General features: G+C 45.7%; 1 protein-coding gene across 1 annotated transcript; it reads right to left on the bottom strand.

Moving 5' to 3' along the window:
* Positions 1–1,382: 1,382 nt before the first annotated feature.
* On the bottom strand, positions 1,383–8,234 carry TNFRSF18 (TNF receptor superfamily member 18; the record flags this gene model as incomplete). Its single annotated transcript, XM_082493517.1, is given in 9 exon segments — positions 1,383–2,264; positions 2,545–2,685; positions 3,681–3,769; positions 4,273–4,360; positions 4,873–5,007; positions 7,210–7,404; positions 7,407–7,446; positions 7,448–7,510; positions 8,205–8,234. Coding segments are annotated over 9 exon segments (960 nt in total). The 3' UTR covers positions 1,383–2,085.
* Positions 8,235–17,679: the final 9,445 nt, after the last annotated feature.

Below are 17,679 nucleotides of genomic sequence, written 5' to 3' on the forward strand. Positions count from 1 at the left end.
GTCTAGAAACCACAGCCTGTGAAGCAGGATAAGAGCCTAGAGAAACCAAGGATCGATCCATCATAATGGATAATATAAATTTTAACTAACAAATACTCCCACCTTCTCTGACTCGAAATCACTCACTGGACCCGATTGCCTAGAGAGGTCACGGAGTCACCTCAATGAAAGCCCAACAGGTAGATGGTTACCCGGTCTCACCGAGCCTGCCTTGGAGCCCAGAGGCTCCGTGCCTCGCTTACCAAGGTAATGCCCTGTCCCACTTCCCGGGATTCTCTGCTCAAGTGCTTTTGCACCACACATCTGTGGAGGCAATAACCTCTGCTCTGCAGCTACTGTAATTTCCCAGAGCCCCGCTTAAAACCGCGTGTCATTCAGACTCGGAATAATCCCCTCTGAGTATTTAGTAAGGTGATTAACAGAAATTTCATTATTCTGTTAGGATTTAGTTTAGAAGCCCTGTACAGTTTATGTTATCTCGAAGACATCAAGAGGAAGCTGACGTAATGGCTGTACTGTCAGATATTTATAACCTTTCACGTGGAGGCTGTCAAAACTCATTTTTACCCAGGGGTGAGTCAGTCATAAAAGACTCTCCTCCAAGCAGCTTCAGCGGAAGGCGGAACCAGAAGGCATCCAGGGCTTTGAATCTATTATTGCAGCCACGCAACACAAAAATAATTATATAAAAAAAACGACAGGCGAGTTTCAACTAGTTGAAGCCACAGACCAGATTCTTATTTGAAATCAGAGTCAATTCACAGAAAGCAACCAGCTCTAGCTGAAACTCCGCCCATTTAAATTCAGGCAAAACAATAATTCTTGCCCTGTTAGAGCTCTGAAACCGGAGGAGCACTAAACTAACATTAAGAAAAAATCCTCCATGGTACAATTTTCAGTAAGGGGAACATCTCTCAGCTACCGATCAAGTCACTGGAGCTATGCTGGGATGTACCAGCAGATGCTCTGGTTCTTTTTCTTCTGGGACGGGGGAAAAAAAAAAAAAAGCATCAAGAACAAATGTTGGGCTTTTCTCTGTCTTCCACCATTTTTTCCTTCTCTATAAACCAGTTGAGAAGAGAGCATTAAACTGAATGTCGTTCTCTAGACAGTGTGATTCTCATCTGAGCCTTTCAGAAGTCTCCCTTTTGTAATCCGGTTTGCTGAGTTATAGAAGAGGATAAACGTTACTCCCTTCTTCCCTGAGTTTCCCTGGAGGGGATCACAGAACTCGCACAGGAAAATTTCTGTCGGGATCAGGATCGGAGAGGAGAGTATTTCACGGATTAAAAGAAATGACCTTTTGCTGCATAACAAAGAGGGGAATTTGACAGGAGTGCAAAGCACTGTCTGCTGAGAGAAGAGCAGTAGATACGGTTGCCAGACTCAGTGCCTTATTCCCTTAAGGTGGGCATCAGGACACATCTTGGAAATACTGAGAAACTGTGAAAGTGCTCTATAGGCACTACTGTACTTCCTGGAGCACTGCAGGGACTGATGGTGGGACACCAACCTTCTACCCATGTCTCCATCTGTGGGAGCGCCACAGAGACATGAGCAGAAGATGCAAAGGGAAATAATAAGAAGGGTCCCTGGTCCCAAACAAAGTTGAAAAGAGCATCAATGAAAACAAAGGTTTTCACTTTGAGGGTTGTAAGGCACTGGAGCAGGTTGCCCAGAGAGGTGGTTGAGGCCCCATCCCTGAAGGTGTTCAAGGCCAGGCTGGACGGGGCTTGGAGCAACCTGGGCTGGTGGGAGGTGTCCCTGCCCAGGGCAGGGGAGTTGGAACTCAATGATCTTTGAGGTCCCTTCCAACCTAAACCATTCTATGATTCTATGAAAAACCCAACAAGCCAGGAAACTTGCAACAATGCAAGGCAGCTGAACTGAACGTCTGCCTGACTTTGCAGTTTTTCTGCTTCTAAATCTAGGTTTGGCAAGAAGAAACAAAGCGAAACGCCCTCCGAACCCATTCCTTATTGCCCTGTATATAACGAGGCACTCAGCCCATCCCTTCTTTTTTTTTTTTTTTTTTTCTTTTTTTCTTTTTTTTCTGCTCGAAAAGCTGAGCTCAGCTCCCTGTTCTCACAGCATATTGCAATTTATCTGCTCCCGTTGTAGACTCTGCGAGTGGAAATAGCAAGGCTTTTCTTCTGGGGTTTTGTCTCCATGTTCTTCTTCTGGAAACTGACAGCTGTACGTCTCTTCTCTCTGGTGCGCCAGTTGCGGAGCCACCAGCAGCCTAGGGAAGTTATGTTCCAGATCTGCAGTGAGAATAAGCAAAAGCACTGCACATACAAGAGGTCTTCACACATGTCAGTCAGCTCCCGTGACCTTTGCCAATACACCCTCTCTCCAAGGAAAGGGCAAAGATACAAGTCACGCACAGCATCTCCACAAAACTAAGTAACCCGCCCAAAATCACAGAGTAGATCTGTATTTACTCTATTTATTCAACTTAATGTATTCCGTTCTGACTCTGGATCCATGGAGACATCATTCTCCACCGAAAAGCTACATAGAAGTCCACAAAGGTGCACTTACCATCAACTGTGTGGTATTTTTCCTTCTTCAGTGACCATATGCAGAAATGCAAGAAGAAGGTCAGCAAGATGAGAACAAATACAGCCACTGCAGTAAGGATGGCCAGGATGGTGGTGTACAGAGAGTCGTTGGTAATAGGAGCTGCAGATAAATATATTTAATAGAGATTCAGAAATCACATGCCGAGACTATTGTTAAAAGAAAGGACGTTCTTCCAAGACAATTTAGAGATTAACTTCCTCTTTCTGTGGAAAACAGTTTTCCAAGGAAAAAAACCCAAACAAATAGTGTGGGTATTAACAATAGAACTGAGATGCTCCAAGTCAAGGGTGCAAAAGGTCACTGTCTGTGGTAAGCAGCATTCGTGCAAACACCCCGCGCGCCTGATCTCCTCGCTGTTCAATGTCTCTCTCTCCTGCAGCTATCACTTGTTCTACCTACTCTGGTTTGGTTTTTGCTTTTGGGGGGATTTAGCTTCAACGTTTCCCTGAATAGCACTACAGCCAGCCTAATTTTCACGCTTGTGTCTGCCTCATGGAAGTTAACAGCAGCACCTTTTTGCCATTTGTCTCAGTAGAACCAACAATTTCTCTGAATGAAGGGCCCGGGCTCGAAAGGCACCAATTCATTGTAGGGACCAGCGTGGGGGAAAAGGCAGGAGCAGTGCAGCTTGCTGTCTTCAAGATACTCAGTACCTGCAAAGCCCGTACCTGCTTATTCCCACCTAATTTGATCCATGATAAGACGTGAGATTTCAATTCTGGGTGTTGTGGGCTCAACCAATACAGGTAAAGGACCTGGATAACCAACACAGCTATTGTCTTCCTAAGGACATCTAAGCAAAACAGCAAGAGCAGTTGAACGGAAAACTCTGACAATTTACAAAATAAGTGTGCTCTATTTAAGGACAACTGTTGGGATTTTCTCTATTTATTACTGACAGTGCTTTAATGGTGGAATCTTTGCCCGGGTCAGCAACTCTACCTATATTAATATTGCAAGAAACACAACAGTAATTTTCAAAGCAAATTTTCATGATAGCAAACTCTGGATGATAACTACGCAGCAAGTCACCAGCTGAAGAAGTGTAGAGAAAAGTTATAGGCTCAAAGAAACAAATCATTATAAGAAGGTACCTTGCTCCAAATCTTTAGAAGGGAAACCACATATTGCATTATGTGTACTGTTGCCTTGCTTGATTGTTAGAAACCCAGAACTTTCACAACTAAAAGAAGAATAAGAGTCACATTTAGAATGTCTCTGCCTTTCCCTTCATTCCTCTCCACCCTTTCTCTTGGCTCCCTTTATTCCTTCCCTCCACCCTTTCCACAACTTCTTTCCTTTTTTCCCTTTTTATAGCAGTGCAGGTAAAGTTATGGCTGTTCCCCAACAAGTTAACACTACATCACAATTGTTGATATGCATATTTTTTTTTAATCTCTTTGTTCCGAGTGATGTCCATGTTTGGAATAATTTTGCATCAGTTTGAGCTGGACTTGGAAGCAAGTTGAATGCACAGCAGTTTGTCTTAAGTTCTGCTTTGAGACTGACTATTTATAGAGGCAAAAGGAGACTGAAATATCATATTGCTGAATTAAAAAAACCCTCCACTTAATCTCATAGGTGATCTCATCTTTGATTCCATTTTACTTTCTAACTTAAGCATTAGTCATTTGAGAATTTTATCATGCATATTTCCAAAGAAGGAAAGTATCAATAAATACATACTCAGTCCAGTTACGGCACCAGCCGTTCTTAACATTAGAATAGGTTCCGATCTCACATGGTTTACACTTGAATGTGAAGTCTAAAATGCCTACAAGAAAAGAGAACATGAATTATTAGTGGTCAGTGCCTTTACTGAAAGATGGGGATATAACAGGATAGAGCACAACGCACTCCCTCTACACTCTTTCATCATTATGACACCCCCCCTCCCTGTCCCAGAGAAACACGTAAGCAGTTCCTGCCCACTTTGCGTTTTGGGAAACAGATAGGAAACTCCTTACGGAAGAGGTGCAGAATAGCCTGATCTGACAGCAGAGGGTGTAAAGTTAAGAGGTAACACACAGTAAAACAGTCTTCTACTGACAGCTCTAGCAACTTGGAAGAAAAGTAATACTGAAAGTTTGAGCATGGAAGCGAAAGTCTCAAATTTAGAAAGGGAAGACTTATAAAACTGGGAAGCGAGGGTTTTAGTCACAGACATTTCTGTCTGCATCACGAGCCTTCCCAAAAGCAGGTTAGAACAAGTGAAGGAAACTGCTGCTCAGCTAGCCGTTCATATCCAACTCTGCTTTTTAGAGTCATTAGCATGTCTGTAGTTACCAAGCTTAACCAGCTCCTCGCCTTCTCCACATTCGGGCAGTTTTATGCAGTAGAGACACGCGCTATCAATACAGCTGTATCCCTGACGACATTTGCAGTCATGGTCCTCAGTGTTTTGACATGTGCTGTTGTCTCCTGTCAAGAAGAAAAGAAAGTTAAGACTTGCCTTTGTCACAGAGGCCAGAAATTAACTTAACCACTCGTCTTACTGGCTGGCACAGGTGAAATAGTTCCTTACTGTGCTGTGGTGGAAAAAAATGGATACCAGAAAGATGTGACTCCCATGTGTACTGGATAAAGTCTAGAGTACTCAGGTTCAGCACCACTCAAATTTTTACACAATGGTTATCTGAGCACTGCATGACTTACCACTGTTAACCCTTCTCTCTTACCTGGAAAACCAGTGCAGGTCATGGTAGACAGAAGTAAGGCAGCAGATTGGCTTTATGACATTGTGCAGGTTTAGACACTGTGGGGCGAGGAGGGCACCGCCAGTGTCCCAAAGAAGCCCTACACATTAACCAGCCATCCAGTCAGCTCTCGGGACACGGCTAGAGCTCTTCCCAGTTAGGCTGAGCCATGTTAGAGGAGGGATGCCCAAAAGATCCTTGGCCAGTGAAGCTAGAGCTCCTTTTCCATGTCTTTCCTAACAACAGCAGCTGCTTCCAACACTCTGTTGGCAGACATGAGTCTAAACCCAAGCCATGAAACCGGCACCCTTCCTACCCTCTGTCCTTCTGTTTCCAGAGGACTTCTGTTGTGAACTTTGCTTGCGCTCAATAAATATAATCTCTAATTCTGAGAGGCTCCTGGGTTCATGAAAGCAAAGGATTTATGATATATACTGATCCCATCAGTAAACAGTATCAAGCCATCCTTCCAGCAGTTGCAGACCAATTAGAGGAAAAGTGCTGTTCAACCAGGAAGCTGTATAACCTTAAAGGAAAAAACAAAACATCGAGGGTCACGCTGGCCAGTTCAATAGTGTGCTTAAAACCCCACAGTGAGTAGCACAGATCACACAAAGATTATTTCCTGGGGTTAGTGATGGAACGTATAAAGCCACCAGGGAACTGCCCACATCTTCCTCTGCCCACTCCTCTGATTGGCCTTCACAACTTAGCGAAGTCTGGCAGCAAAAAGGAAACAGCTTGGAGGTGTTTTTTCTGTGGGTGCTTTATCTCCGTGGGAAGGGATATACCCTGGGGTCTCCACACTCCTGAGGACTCTACAGCTCTTCACCTATTTATTGCTCCTTCCCACAAATCCCGTGTGTCCACTCACTCCTTCCACAGGGAACTCAGTGTCCCCGTTGTTGGTTGAGGCAGATATATTCAAGCTACTAACAGGTGGGGGCTGACTCCTACCTAGGCACCGATGAACGATGTAACTCCTCAGCTAGTCCTGTGGCTAACCTGCAGGAGAGCAGCACTACCATACGAGCTAGCCAAGGCTTCCAGCGACCCTCTTTGGGGACAAACAGAAAAGGAAGGCGCATTCCTTGCTGTAGGTCATACAAACAGCTGCATATTCCGTGCTCTTCAGCTCTGGCTACCGTCACAGACAGCCCTAAATTAGGAAGAATAGTATGATCGTTCCTGGGACTGTGGAAGAGGCCAGTAGAGTCCCCTGTTCTGTCCTTCAGCCTAACAGGCACAGAAATGTCACCCGGTAGGTCCTGCAGCTATAGCCTGTCCCACCTCTAGGGCCTTAATTTGACTTAAAGTTACAGGCAAGTTAGAATCCATTACCATCTCACCACCATCCTAAGACCAGGCAAGGACCCAGGTTAGAACAGGCTGTTGAAAGTAATGACCACCTGAGACCTCGTCTGTCCGTTTACTTCTGGGACAAGCACAGGTCAGTGGAACGGAGGGATTGAAGTGGGATGTTTCCTTCTCTTTTGGACTGCAAATTACAAGGGACAGCCTAACAGAGAGCAACACCCCTGTATTCCCTCTGAAGTCTGAATTTCACAGAGAAACTTTGAAACCATGTTAGAATGGAGCAAAGGCTCAGAATTGGTGTGAAGTGAACACCACCTCTCCTGTGAGAGAGACCAACCCACAGAAATTCAGCTTTCCCTTTCCCACTGCAGAATAACAAGTATAAGCACGTAAGAAATCCGAAACGTGAGTCCGCTCTGAAGCTTACAGCTGAGGCACACTATGAATTTCAGAGGCAGGAGGGAAGCCCTCGCCGGTCTGTTTTGCATATACAGTTACTCAAGATACATTTACACACACACACACACGCCTGTTCCCCACACTTGATGACCCTGGTTAACATAAAACAATATTGACAAATGGAAAGCAGACACACACATCATTCCTTTACCTGTGCTTGAGCTGCATTTGGGGCAGCATTTCTTTTCGTCTTTACTGATTGTTCGCAGCTCACCGTCCTGGCAGGGTGTCGCCAGGGTTTGCTGTGTCCACTGCCATAGGCACACCATCAGCAGCAAGCAAGCTCGAATCTTGAGGTGACCGACTTCACCCGTCCGTCCAGTCATGTCTGGAGCTATACAACCAACAGCACACTAGGGTGGGCTTGTACCAGGACTTCCCTGCAAAACTACTCTTTCTCCTGACACTGTGGGAAGGGCACTGCGCTTTTTGTGGCTGCACTCTTCCTGTTTCTTTAGGGGCGGGGAAAAGATTTTATTTTACATCATCAAATTCTTAAACAAGCAGGGCTAAGCAACCACGCACCAACGAGTCCATTAACAGAGCAGCAGGTCTGGAGCAAGAGGTAGCGTCAGGTAATTTGATTTTCAAAGGATTTTGCAAGTTGATATACAATTGAAAATGAATACAAATTAAATTAGCATGTGAACTTTAGCGCTCTCAGACTATTTCATTCTGACTTAAGAGTTCCTAATGAATTTAGAAACCTTCAAGGATTTAACTATCAGATTGCAACGTATATTAAATCCATCCATCCGCACAGATTTCTGATTCTGTTAACTGTTTTCGACTTCTTTCACTCTGGATCAGGACAACTCTTGAATTATTTTCCAGAGCTGACCTAACTCCATATGGATACCATGAAACCAAGAGAAAGAATACTGTCATCCCACAGGCTGCAAGATCAGCCCTGGTACCAAAACTGGGAACGGCTGCAACGGGCTCTTTAGAGGCACGTACAGCTCCTCTGACCCCTGGGCCCCTGGGATTTAGGTAACAGAAGACAACTGCTCAGTAAAACTGCACATAGGCACAAACACGTCGCCTGTAATCGTCACCCGCTGCTGGGCTTCAATTCCAGAACGCCTTGCCTTAGACAAACGCACACACAAACTTCCACCTCCGCTGTACGTGCAGACAGCTTGCCTGCTTCCCCCCCTCCCCGTCTGTTTCCATTGCACCCGGGGTTTGCTGCAACCCCTGTAGCTTGCGGTTGCTGTTCTGTGTGCACGGTGAGGACAGCGTTTAAAGCCCAACCTCATTCGCAACTGAACAAATGGATTCTCATGCAGAAGCAGCTTTCAACAGATCCCTTCCCACACCGCATGTGATGACAAATAGGTCAAGGCAAAGGAAAGTCAGACCTGTGAAGGGAGATGAAAATGCCATGCCTACAGCATTTGACGCTTGCCCTGTTAATTCCTTAGTTTAATACACAGCCAACGAAGTCTGAATTAACTTCCCACACAGACACCGCCACTCTTCCTTCAGTGCATTCTGCGCTTTCCTCCTGAAGATTCATCTACGGATCTCAAAGAGTAGGTTAGTCAACACACTCTTCACTTAGTCTTTGGTCCATTCAGGGATCTGCCTGCGTTCCTATCGTAGGCTGGAAACAATCAGATAGGTTTGGTACGCAACAGACCCTTCCAGTTTTAAAAATGCATGCTGCAAAGCTGCTGGTACTCTTAAATGTGCTAGGAGAAACCTTTCTATCAAAAGATTGCATCCAAACTAGCTGGCAAAAGACACAGGTCTCTGTCGTCAGTTTTTCCCACATAATGCCCCTAGAAGGCCAAATGTTATGTTTCAGAAACTAAAAGCCTCCTACTTTGTACTTCTGCCACACAGGAGATCCCCTCCTCTTCCCACACAGCGCTGCTCCTCACGCCCGTCACAGCCCGTACCACTCACGCTACAGCGGAAACGCAGACCCGCTGCCTGCTGCTGCCCAACCGGCAGTTCTCGGGTTCAGTCCCCGAGGTCAGGATTCCTTTCCCCAGCTCCTCCAAACAGCACAACCACAACGCTCGGGCAGCACCGGGGAGGTTTACAGGTCCCAGTCAGGGTGCTGCCCTGTACAGAAAACACGGCGCCCTCAGCAGCCCGCAGAACTTTGTCTCACCCTCTTCAGAACTCTGCATAGTCTTATGCAGAGAAGACAAGATATTAGGCACTTGGGCACTGCAGCAATATACTCTGCGGACCAACCAGTTATGACCATTTCTGAACTGCACACAAGCCCTGACCAACTCCGAGGATATTCCTATTACCCCGGGCTCTTTTAAGAATAGGCGGATGATAAGGAGAACTTGTTTCGAAACCCTTCCGTTAAGATGTGCCCCAGGGCAGACTGGCTGCGATACCATTTGAAAATAACCCTCCTCCTCACATAATAGTGCAAGGAACACCCGGAGCGCACTAAGCCCCTCCACCTTACCGCGGCTGCAGCTGGAATTGCGGGGGGCAGAGCAGCCCACATCTGCCCCGACACCAAGTGCTGCTACTGCTCTTGTAAACAGCGTGCCAGCCAAACTCCCCCCTCCACCTTCCCCTCGCCCTCACCCCCTCCCCAGCACAGACCGGTACAGTGGGGAAATGCTGCACCAGCAACTTGCAGAAGCTCCTCAACGCGTGCGTGAAGAAACTGTGGACAGGAGGGGACACACCTTCCCATTGAGCCCAACGCTCTCCCTGGCTCCGTGAGCCTTTCTCAGAGTCTGCGGAAGAGGTATTTTGTCTCAACTGCATGAAGAAAGCAAGAACAAAAGACCCATGATGGAAAGCCAAATGACTCGAAGTCAAGATTTCTTCATCATCCCAGCAGCACCTGCCTTGGAGGTCAGGTGCCTCCAGCTTCGTTAAAAGATAGCATTTAGTCTCCCTGCAAACATCAAAGGGCTGCAAACCCTCTTCACAGCAGATGGCAACACTGATAGAAACCGTGGGATGTCACAAATGGTCTTAGAAGTAACCCTGACATGAGGTGTGCAGAGAAAAATGTAACTTGGGAATAGGAAGAGATGGGATGAGGTCTGTGTGCTGCTGAGAGTCTCCCCCGGGGGTGCAGCTCAGGCTCCCCAGAAACTCTCCGGAGCTTTGCCATGTGTACCTGTACCCTGGGTGGTGGAGTCCCACTGTCAACACTGATGTGGAGGAGACAAACCCTGTCGGGACCCTGGCAGTTGTTCTGATGCCAAAGCTGGGGTCCTGAGGAGCTGAGAGTCATTTAGCCTCACTTTCTGCAAGTTACAGCTCAAGGCCATGCTCTGGAATACCTGACACACCACGCACCGGTAACTAATGCTGCTGAATAACCAACAGGAGGAACTGTTACTTCCAGCAATAGCGGGGATGGGTAATTTTATAACTAACAGAAAGACTTGAGTGGGAAAAGATCAGGTGTCTAAGTCAGGCACCACACTGTCTCCTGGTTCCTTACTTTCTTCCCCTGTAGAAGTACAGCAGTAGCAATAGGCTAGACCCTGTCTATCAGAAGGGATGAGGACAGCGCAGTTGGTCCAGATGGAGGAACTGGCCATTCCCCTGAAGCTCAGAGATGGACATTAATAACTAGCACTGCCTAAATACCAAATATGGACATTATTCAGACTGTTGCTCAGCATCATAAACACAGCGATAGAGAAGGGACCTCCAAAGGTCCCACCAAGACAACTGGCAGGTGGTACAGAAGGGAACCCCAAGCCTGGCTGCAGGCAGGCAGTTAGCGTATGTGACATCCGATACCTGGTATTTATCAGAATAGGAACGAATAATTAATTCCCCTCTATCTTTTCTCAATGTTGGTGTTTTCTGAATTGGTCACTACATGTTTTCATTCTTGTTCAAGCACGATCGTGCACAGATACTGCCAGATGATGGAAAATTTACAGTCAGATCACAGACAACAGTTGCACACGCCAAGGCTGAATCTGTAGAGTCAGCAGTGGCCTTTCCGAGACAACTTAACTATCAGACTGCAAAATCTTTAGGGGCTTTCTAAAGCTAAGCTTACCTGTCTCTGACATAAGGTAGTGACATTTCAGCTGTCAACCCCTTTCTTGCTCAGTCCTGCATATGATGTACATCAGTGCCGCCAGGTTCCACGCCGCTGCCTGGTCCGGTATGGTTTCCAGCTCTCTCTGCACCTATTGATAGAACAAATGCCCATTTCACTCATCAAGAAGCAGTAGTTCTCACCTCCTCATCACCTGTTTGGTGGTTTTATTCAGCAGCAACTACAGGATTAGCTAGACAATATTTGACTAAGGCTTTTCGGAAAGTAGAAATCCTTACAGCCTTTACCTTCACGCACAAGCAGGGGTTCTGCGGGCTGCAGAGGTTTTTTTCGATTCACGTGACCTGTGTTCAAAATTACAATCCCAAGGGTTAAAAGGCCATTGGAAGCAATGCGGTCTTCGGGGTTGTCTGAGCACGTATGTCATGCAGTACCTTCTCCTTTGCACAGAAGAGGAAGACATAGCATGGCCTTGGAGGGGCAAAGAGAAGAAGTTAAGGGCCGAGAGGCTCAGAAATGCCTCGGGGTTCAGTTCCCAGTTGCCACTAAAAAGGAGCATCCAAACACTGACGCTACTGTCCCTCTGAAGAGAGACTCTGCAAGGGCTTGTGTGGGGGAGTTCGAACCGAAGGGCCTCTTGCGTGCCAGGCTCCAGTTCCTCAGACATGGATGAAGAGGTCTTAATCTTTTATTACTGTCTCCAAGAAATGAACCTCAATTCTGAGTGTGGGGCCTCAGTGTATCAGGAGACCTGGGGAAGATGGGTTTCTCCTTTCTTCAGCAAAGGGAGGGAGACACAGAAGCACATGTGGCAAAAGACCTCAAATGCAGTGGCTCAGGACAGATTAAGACTGAAACAAATGTGCACAGTGATGGAACAGAAGAAAAAAGTGTTACAGATCTCCTAATCCCTTCTCCCTCCTCTGTGCTACCATGACCTGCACACATACCACTAGAAAGAATGCTCAAGAATGAGATTTGAAGGAAGAACCAGAGGATTCTTCCACCCACTGAAGCGCAGCAATGTGGCAACTTGTACCTTTATCTTCAGGGCACACGTTCCCACGAGTACTTAGAGAACTGGCTGCAAATTCTACTTTTGCCCACCTTAAGGATACCCAGGCACGAGCTGAATGTTACGCACAACGCCAAGAGCCTCATTTTTCCCTTTTTGCTTGGGACCACTGGAGCCACCAGTCTGCTGAACTGTCCAAATCCCTAACCTTTTGGAAAGAACAAAAAAAAAAAAAAAACCAAAACAAAAAAAAAAAAAAGAGAACAAAGAGAGCGTAATCACTTCTCAAACATGTAATTAGTTCCTGCAAGTCCAGTAGCTTTACTGACACTCCTGGGACTTAACGTCATCAGTGAGATGGTGTTGTTAGCAGGGAGAGTTACTTGGTTTCCTGGCATTGAGATTTTGCTGATTACCCATAACGGGTGACCAAAGAAGCCATCCAGTTCTCCTACAATAAGAGGTTGTTCATATGAAATCTACGTAATTGCTGAATGACTAATATTTGTAAGACTGATGCATAAATTGCCTTGTAAGCTCTGTCTCCTAAATTGTTGTCATCCCACTGTAAAACAACTCCATTGCTAGCTACAGGATTCACATTCTGTTGCACAGAACTTGTCTACACTCTTGGGAAACCTAATGAGGCCTTTACTACATCGTGACAGCTACGAGAGACTTGACACAAGGTGAAGTGTCTTGCCACACCAGGGAACCCGTGGTAGAACGGCAGTTCTGATGGGCTGCCGAAAGCGTAGAGGAACAGCCAGTGCACGGGGTGCAGGTCAGTACCGCAGGTGAGGCTGGCACCGGGGGGGGGGGGGACAGGGACACCAGCTCCCCAGAAGGAGTGGTGACACCTCACATAGTACTGTCCCAAAGACCGGGGGTGGGGGGAACCAAAACCCTTAGGGGCACATCACTTATCTGCAGGCTGAAACTAGAAGACAGAATTGTTGTGTTCCTTTGGGCTCTGCTGACCTTTAGGCCAGCCTTGAGGTTTTGCAGCAACCCTGGGGGTTTCCAGACCTCGGGGTATTTGCAGCACCTGTCTAATGCCTGCCCTCTTTTGGCACGCAGGGAGAATCACAGCCCTGCAAACCTGTCCCAGGTAAGGCTGGGGGCACAGGAGCCAAACAATGCGGCAGAAGAACGCGTGATTCGTGTAGTGCCACACGCGGGCTCCCGAGGCAGGTTAAATTCTCAGCCCCAAACAATTAAGGCTTTGCAAAGACCCCTGAATCTTTCCTTCGAGCAGCACTAAGGACCCCCGCAGCACGCATTCATCGGAGCTCTGCTTTACCCTACGGAATGAGTCTCGCCGTCACCTCTCCGGGTTGTTTGCACAGCCACCAAGAGCGGTGACTCCTCGCAGACAATCCCGATGGCGCAGAGGCCAGGTAGTAACGTAACTGGCATTTCATAGAGGGAAACCAAACCAGACAGAGGCAAAAACCTCAAGTCCCTGACGTTACCGAGCTGTGTATTTCCTTTCTCGCTTAGCACCTGGCACGGCGTCTATCAGCGGATGTGACCTTTCTTAAGTCTCTCATGGCAAACCTGAGTCACTTTGGTGAACTTCTAAGTCACAGGAGAATGTGAAAAGGCAGGAGATAAAGGATCTGGGGTAGCCGCAGTAGCAGAAACTTATCATATATTTCAGGGGAAAACCGAGGAGAAAAAAAAAAAAAAAAACAAAAAAAACACACACAAAAAGAGACAAAGGAGGAAGCGAACATAAAAAGCATAAACTTACGGATCTGTGGTTTTTTTTTTTTTTTTTTTTTTTTTATTTATTATAACAGCTACTGAAACATGAAATAATGTATGTTAACTGCCAAATCTGCAGCCTGGATGAAGCATTCAAGAACTGCAAAACCCAGCTCATTTATAAATTTTTTTTTTTTCCCCAACGCAGCTCTCAAATACCATCTGTTCTTGTCCTAATCTTTCTCCAAAACTGAATGCAGCAAAGCAATTAGCAAAACAAACCTCCACTTTACATAAAAGGCCTTGTTAAAACTCCAGGCAGCCATATGTGATAGCCTCACGTGTAAGACTGAAAAAATACCGTAGACGGAAATCCCGAAGACAAGAGGGGTTGGGTGTCTGTTTGCTTTTCCTCCCTTTTTTTTTTTTTTTTGTAGCTATCTGACCTAACCTGTCTGTAGCTAATTACAAATAAACAACATAAGGGGTTGGCCACGTGGCCTCTAACTCATGACTACTGCAGTTGAAAAGAAGTTAAATTCTTCATGAAAAAAATAGTGTTATTCTCACCCAGAAATACAAAACTGTAGGCATTATTAGTCAGTTCTACAGAGGGTTCTCAAAACAATCAAGAGGTCAAATTTTAGTGACAACATTCACGCAGAGTTTTGCACGTGCTTAAATGACTTCCTGAATCAGGGCTCTGTGGCAACCAATACGCACTTAATTTACAAATCATATAGGTTTACCAAGTACTCTTAACTGCCAATAGAGTTCATGCTAAAACCAGAGTTAGCATTGCTTTGCAGAATAAAAGAACCAACACCTCAGCTTACTGCATTACACTGGAAAAAAATTTCCAGTATGGCCTTATCTTAATCAGCTTAGATGAAATTGCACAACTTAGACTGTCTCTCTCTCTCAAGCACCTGAAAATGGGGAAATCTGAACGGCTGAAAAACAGGAACTTACTTTGTGACACAGGCCCAAACCTTTGAGAAGGGAAAGTTTCATTTCTGGCACGTAGGAAGGCAAGCGTGGGCAACAGGCAGCACCAACTTGTTCAAGATTTTCTGCCTATTTTTAACTACTTTCTGTCATTTTAAGGAGAATTGAAACAAAAAAAAAAAAAAAAAATCCAAGCGAGACTTTCACAGAAGAGTGACACGACTGAAGATGGCAATTAAAAAAAATAAAATTGTTGTTCCTTTATTTAGAAATAGGTACATAAGTTAATTTAAACTGGCAGTCTACCAACATGCAAATCCTCAAAAAAAAAAAATCAAATCATAAATGCCTCCAATCCCATCAAATATTATGATGGTTTAACTCTTCTGATAGGATTATACGTCTCAGCACAGAGACGGGATGCAGCCCTACAGCAGTACAGCCAGCGCAGACTGGCTCACAGGTACACGTGAGCACAAAAGCCAACAATTACAGCCCGGGAGGGTTTGCTGTTATAGGCCTTCAGCCACACAGCACGCTAAATTGTCCGTCTTCAGTCTTCCAAACGTTGACGAGCAAATGCAACTTGTTCTCAGCTACCCCACCTCTGCTGTGCACTTCCAGGGCCAGTATCAGCTCCTTCTTCAACCAGAAGGAACCCACCCCCTCGTCTGCAGGAAATCTCCTGCTGGGGAGGCTGTAAGAAGGCACAAGAACACAGTGCACTGGGGCATCCTCCTGTGCAGCGGAGCCAGAGGGCTGAGAGCAAGTCAGATTCGTGGAAACAGCTGATAAGCCCACACCACAGAGGAGCTCTGCTGCCACAGCAGCACTTCTCATCTGTTCCTGTGGGCTGTTTTGACCGTATAACCCACAACCCCAGATAGCTCATTACTTATCTGCACCTTGCCCAGTTATACGGAAACATGGTACTTGCTCTATTGCCTCCGAAGCGCAGCCTACAAACTTGATAAGCATCGCTTCTGAGAATTTGTTGAGGGTTCCCTGGAATGCATTTCTCAGATTCATCACTGCCACCCAATTCACTGCAAGATGACAGCATTTAGGCTAGAGCACGCTTTCAAAGGCCTCTACATTCACAACAGGGACTCCACGTTTTTGAAGGGGCTGAGCCTTATCACAGAATGGTCAGGGTTGGAAGGGACCTCTGGAGATCCAACCCCCCTGCCAGAGCAGGGTCACCTACAGCAGGTAAGCCTACAGCACCCGGTATTCCCAGGAGGTCTCCCATCCATCTCCCATCATCATGAACATCCCAGCAACTCTCAGGTCAGAACTGCTGCCAGGTCAGATTTACAGAGACAAAACACTACACACAGCTTCATCAAGTTGCCCCGAAAGCCAAGGGCAAGGCAGATCGTGAACTCAAAGCCACCTAAGCCATAGGACTGACCACCTGGTGATCCCACCTTCTGGGAGAATTATACACGCTGGAATAACATTTTGCCCATTTGTACTCTCCAATCATACACATCATACACGCACATCTAGCTGCTACCACAATTTATTTCAAAAAGTCACTACCACACTTCGTATATAATACAAATATTTATATACATTGTATATGCACTTCAAAATTGGAAATCACTGCTAAGTACACCATATGTATAACATATAAGAAAACATATGTTTAAAAACATGTTTCTAGACACCAGTTGTATTCTTGAATACATTTCCTCTTGCATACTTTGGCATATGCTTTGGTACTATGTTTATAAAATACCTATCTCTAACAAGTTATCTACTAAGGAGTTACACTTGAAGTGAAAAACACTTCTGAATTATGTAACTTCCGAGTTTTACCACTTCTTGAATTTTTACAGCGAGGTATTTAAATTACATCAAAAGCTATCGACAATAACACTTCAGGTTTCTCTCAGACACTTCAGATTCTGAACTCGCTACCCAAAATCTGAACACTTTCCAAAACGACAGACTGATTAACTTGTGGTAAAATGTTACAGAAGTAAAATTCATTTCATGCAGCGTACAGGCAAACAGCCAGGCGTTTTAACTGCACGGTGAGCAAATCAAAGCACTTCTTCCATTCTGAATGCAGGTTCCATTGACAGCACGCACAAGGTGATCGTCCGGATGAATGGTCAGAGCACAGTTTAGGCATCTATCCACTGTTACGTGATCTTTGCACACCTTTGCTAAAGGGCAACTCTTGAAGGCCCAGAGAGTCAGCACTGCGTTAAGAGTTCAGCTCTTGCCTCTTATCAACAGAGAACATCTAAGGAGTCATTCTTTTCTAACTCAGCACAAAATTATCATTCAGCAGCAGAAAAACTCTGAATGTCCATGTACATGCTCCTACACCTAAGACATACACAGACTTTCCACAAATCCAGAGCACTGTCTGGAACCAAACTCGCTTGTGGGTTTCTCCCTACATCCCAAGCAATTAAGTCCCACAGAAGTGGTTTAAGCTTAATTTTACTGTGGAGATGTCCAGGCTTGACTGAAGCAGCCTTGCTGATGACAGACAAACCAGGGTCTTCAGCACACCAGGATGTCCCCCACGAGGAAACACACAGCATGTTGGTTGCACAGGGCTTACAGATAAAACATCAGTTACACATGGCAACTACTAAAGTTTACAGTGCAGACAAGAGGTACTCTACCTTTCCCCCAGTTTTGAACTACAGTTTTCACTAAAAATGTTCTAATCAGACATAACCATCCCCTTTGCCTTCTGGCAACCCACATATTCTACTTCCCACACACATGAAGATCTCTATGGAGACTTCCAAAAACTTGGAATTATGGTCTCCAGGTAGGTCCAGATCTCCATTTGTCAGCCTGATAATGGGTATACTGCTCAATATGGTTAACGTGACAATTCCTCAAAGGGTATGTCTGAAGAAATGCAAAAAAAGCAAGAAGTAGCATTGAACAGCCATTTC

The sequence above is a fragment of the Vanellus vanellus genome, assembly GCF_965231255.1.
Source record: "Vanellus vanellus genome assembly, chromosome: 20".
Classification (NCBI taxonomy): domain Eukaryota; kingdom Metazoa; phylum Chordata; class Aves; order Charadriiformes; family Charadriidae; genus Vanellus; species Vanellus vanellus.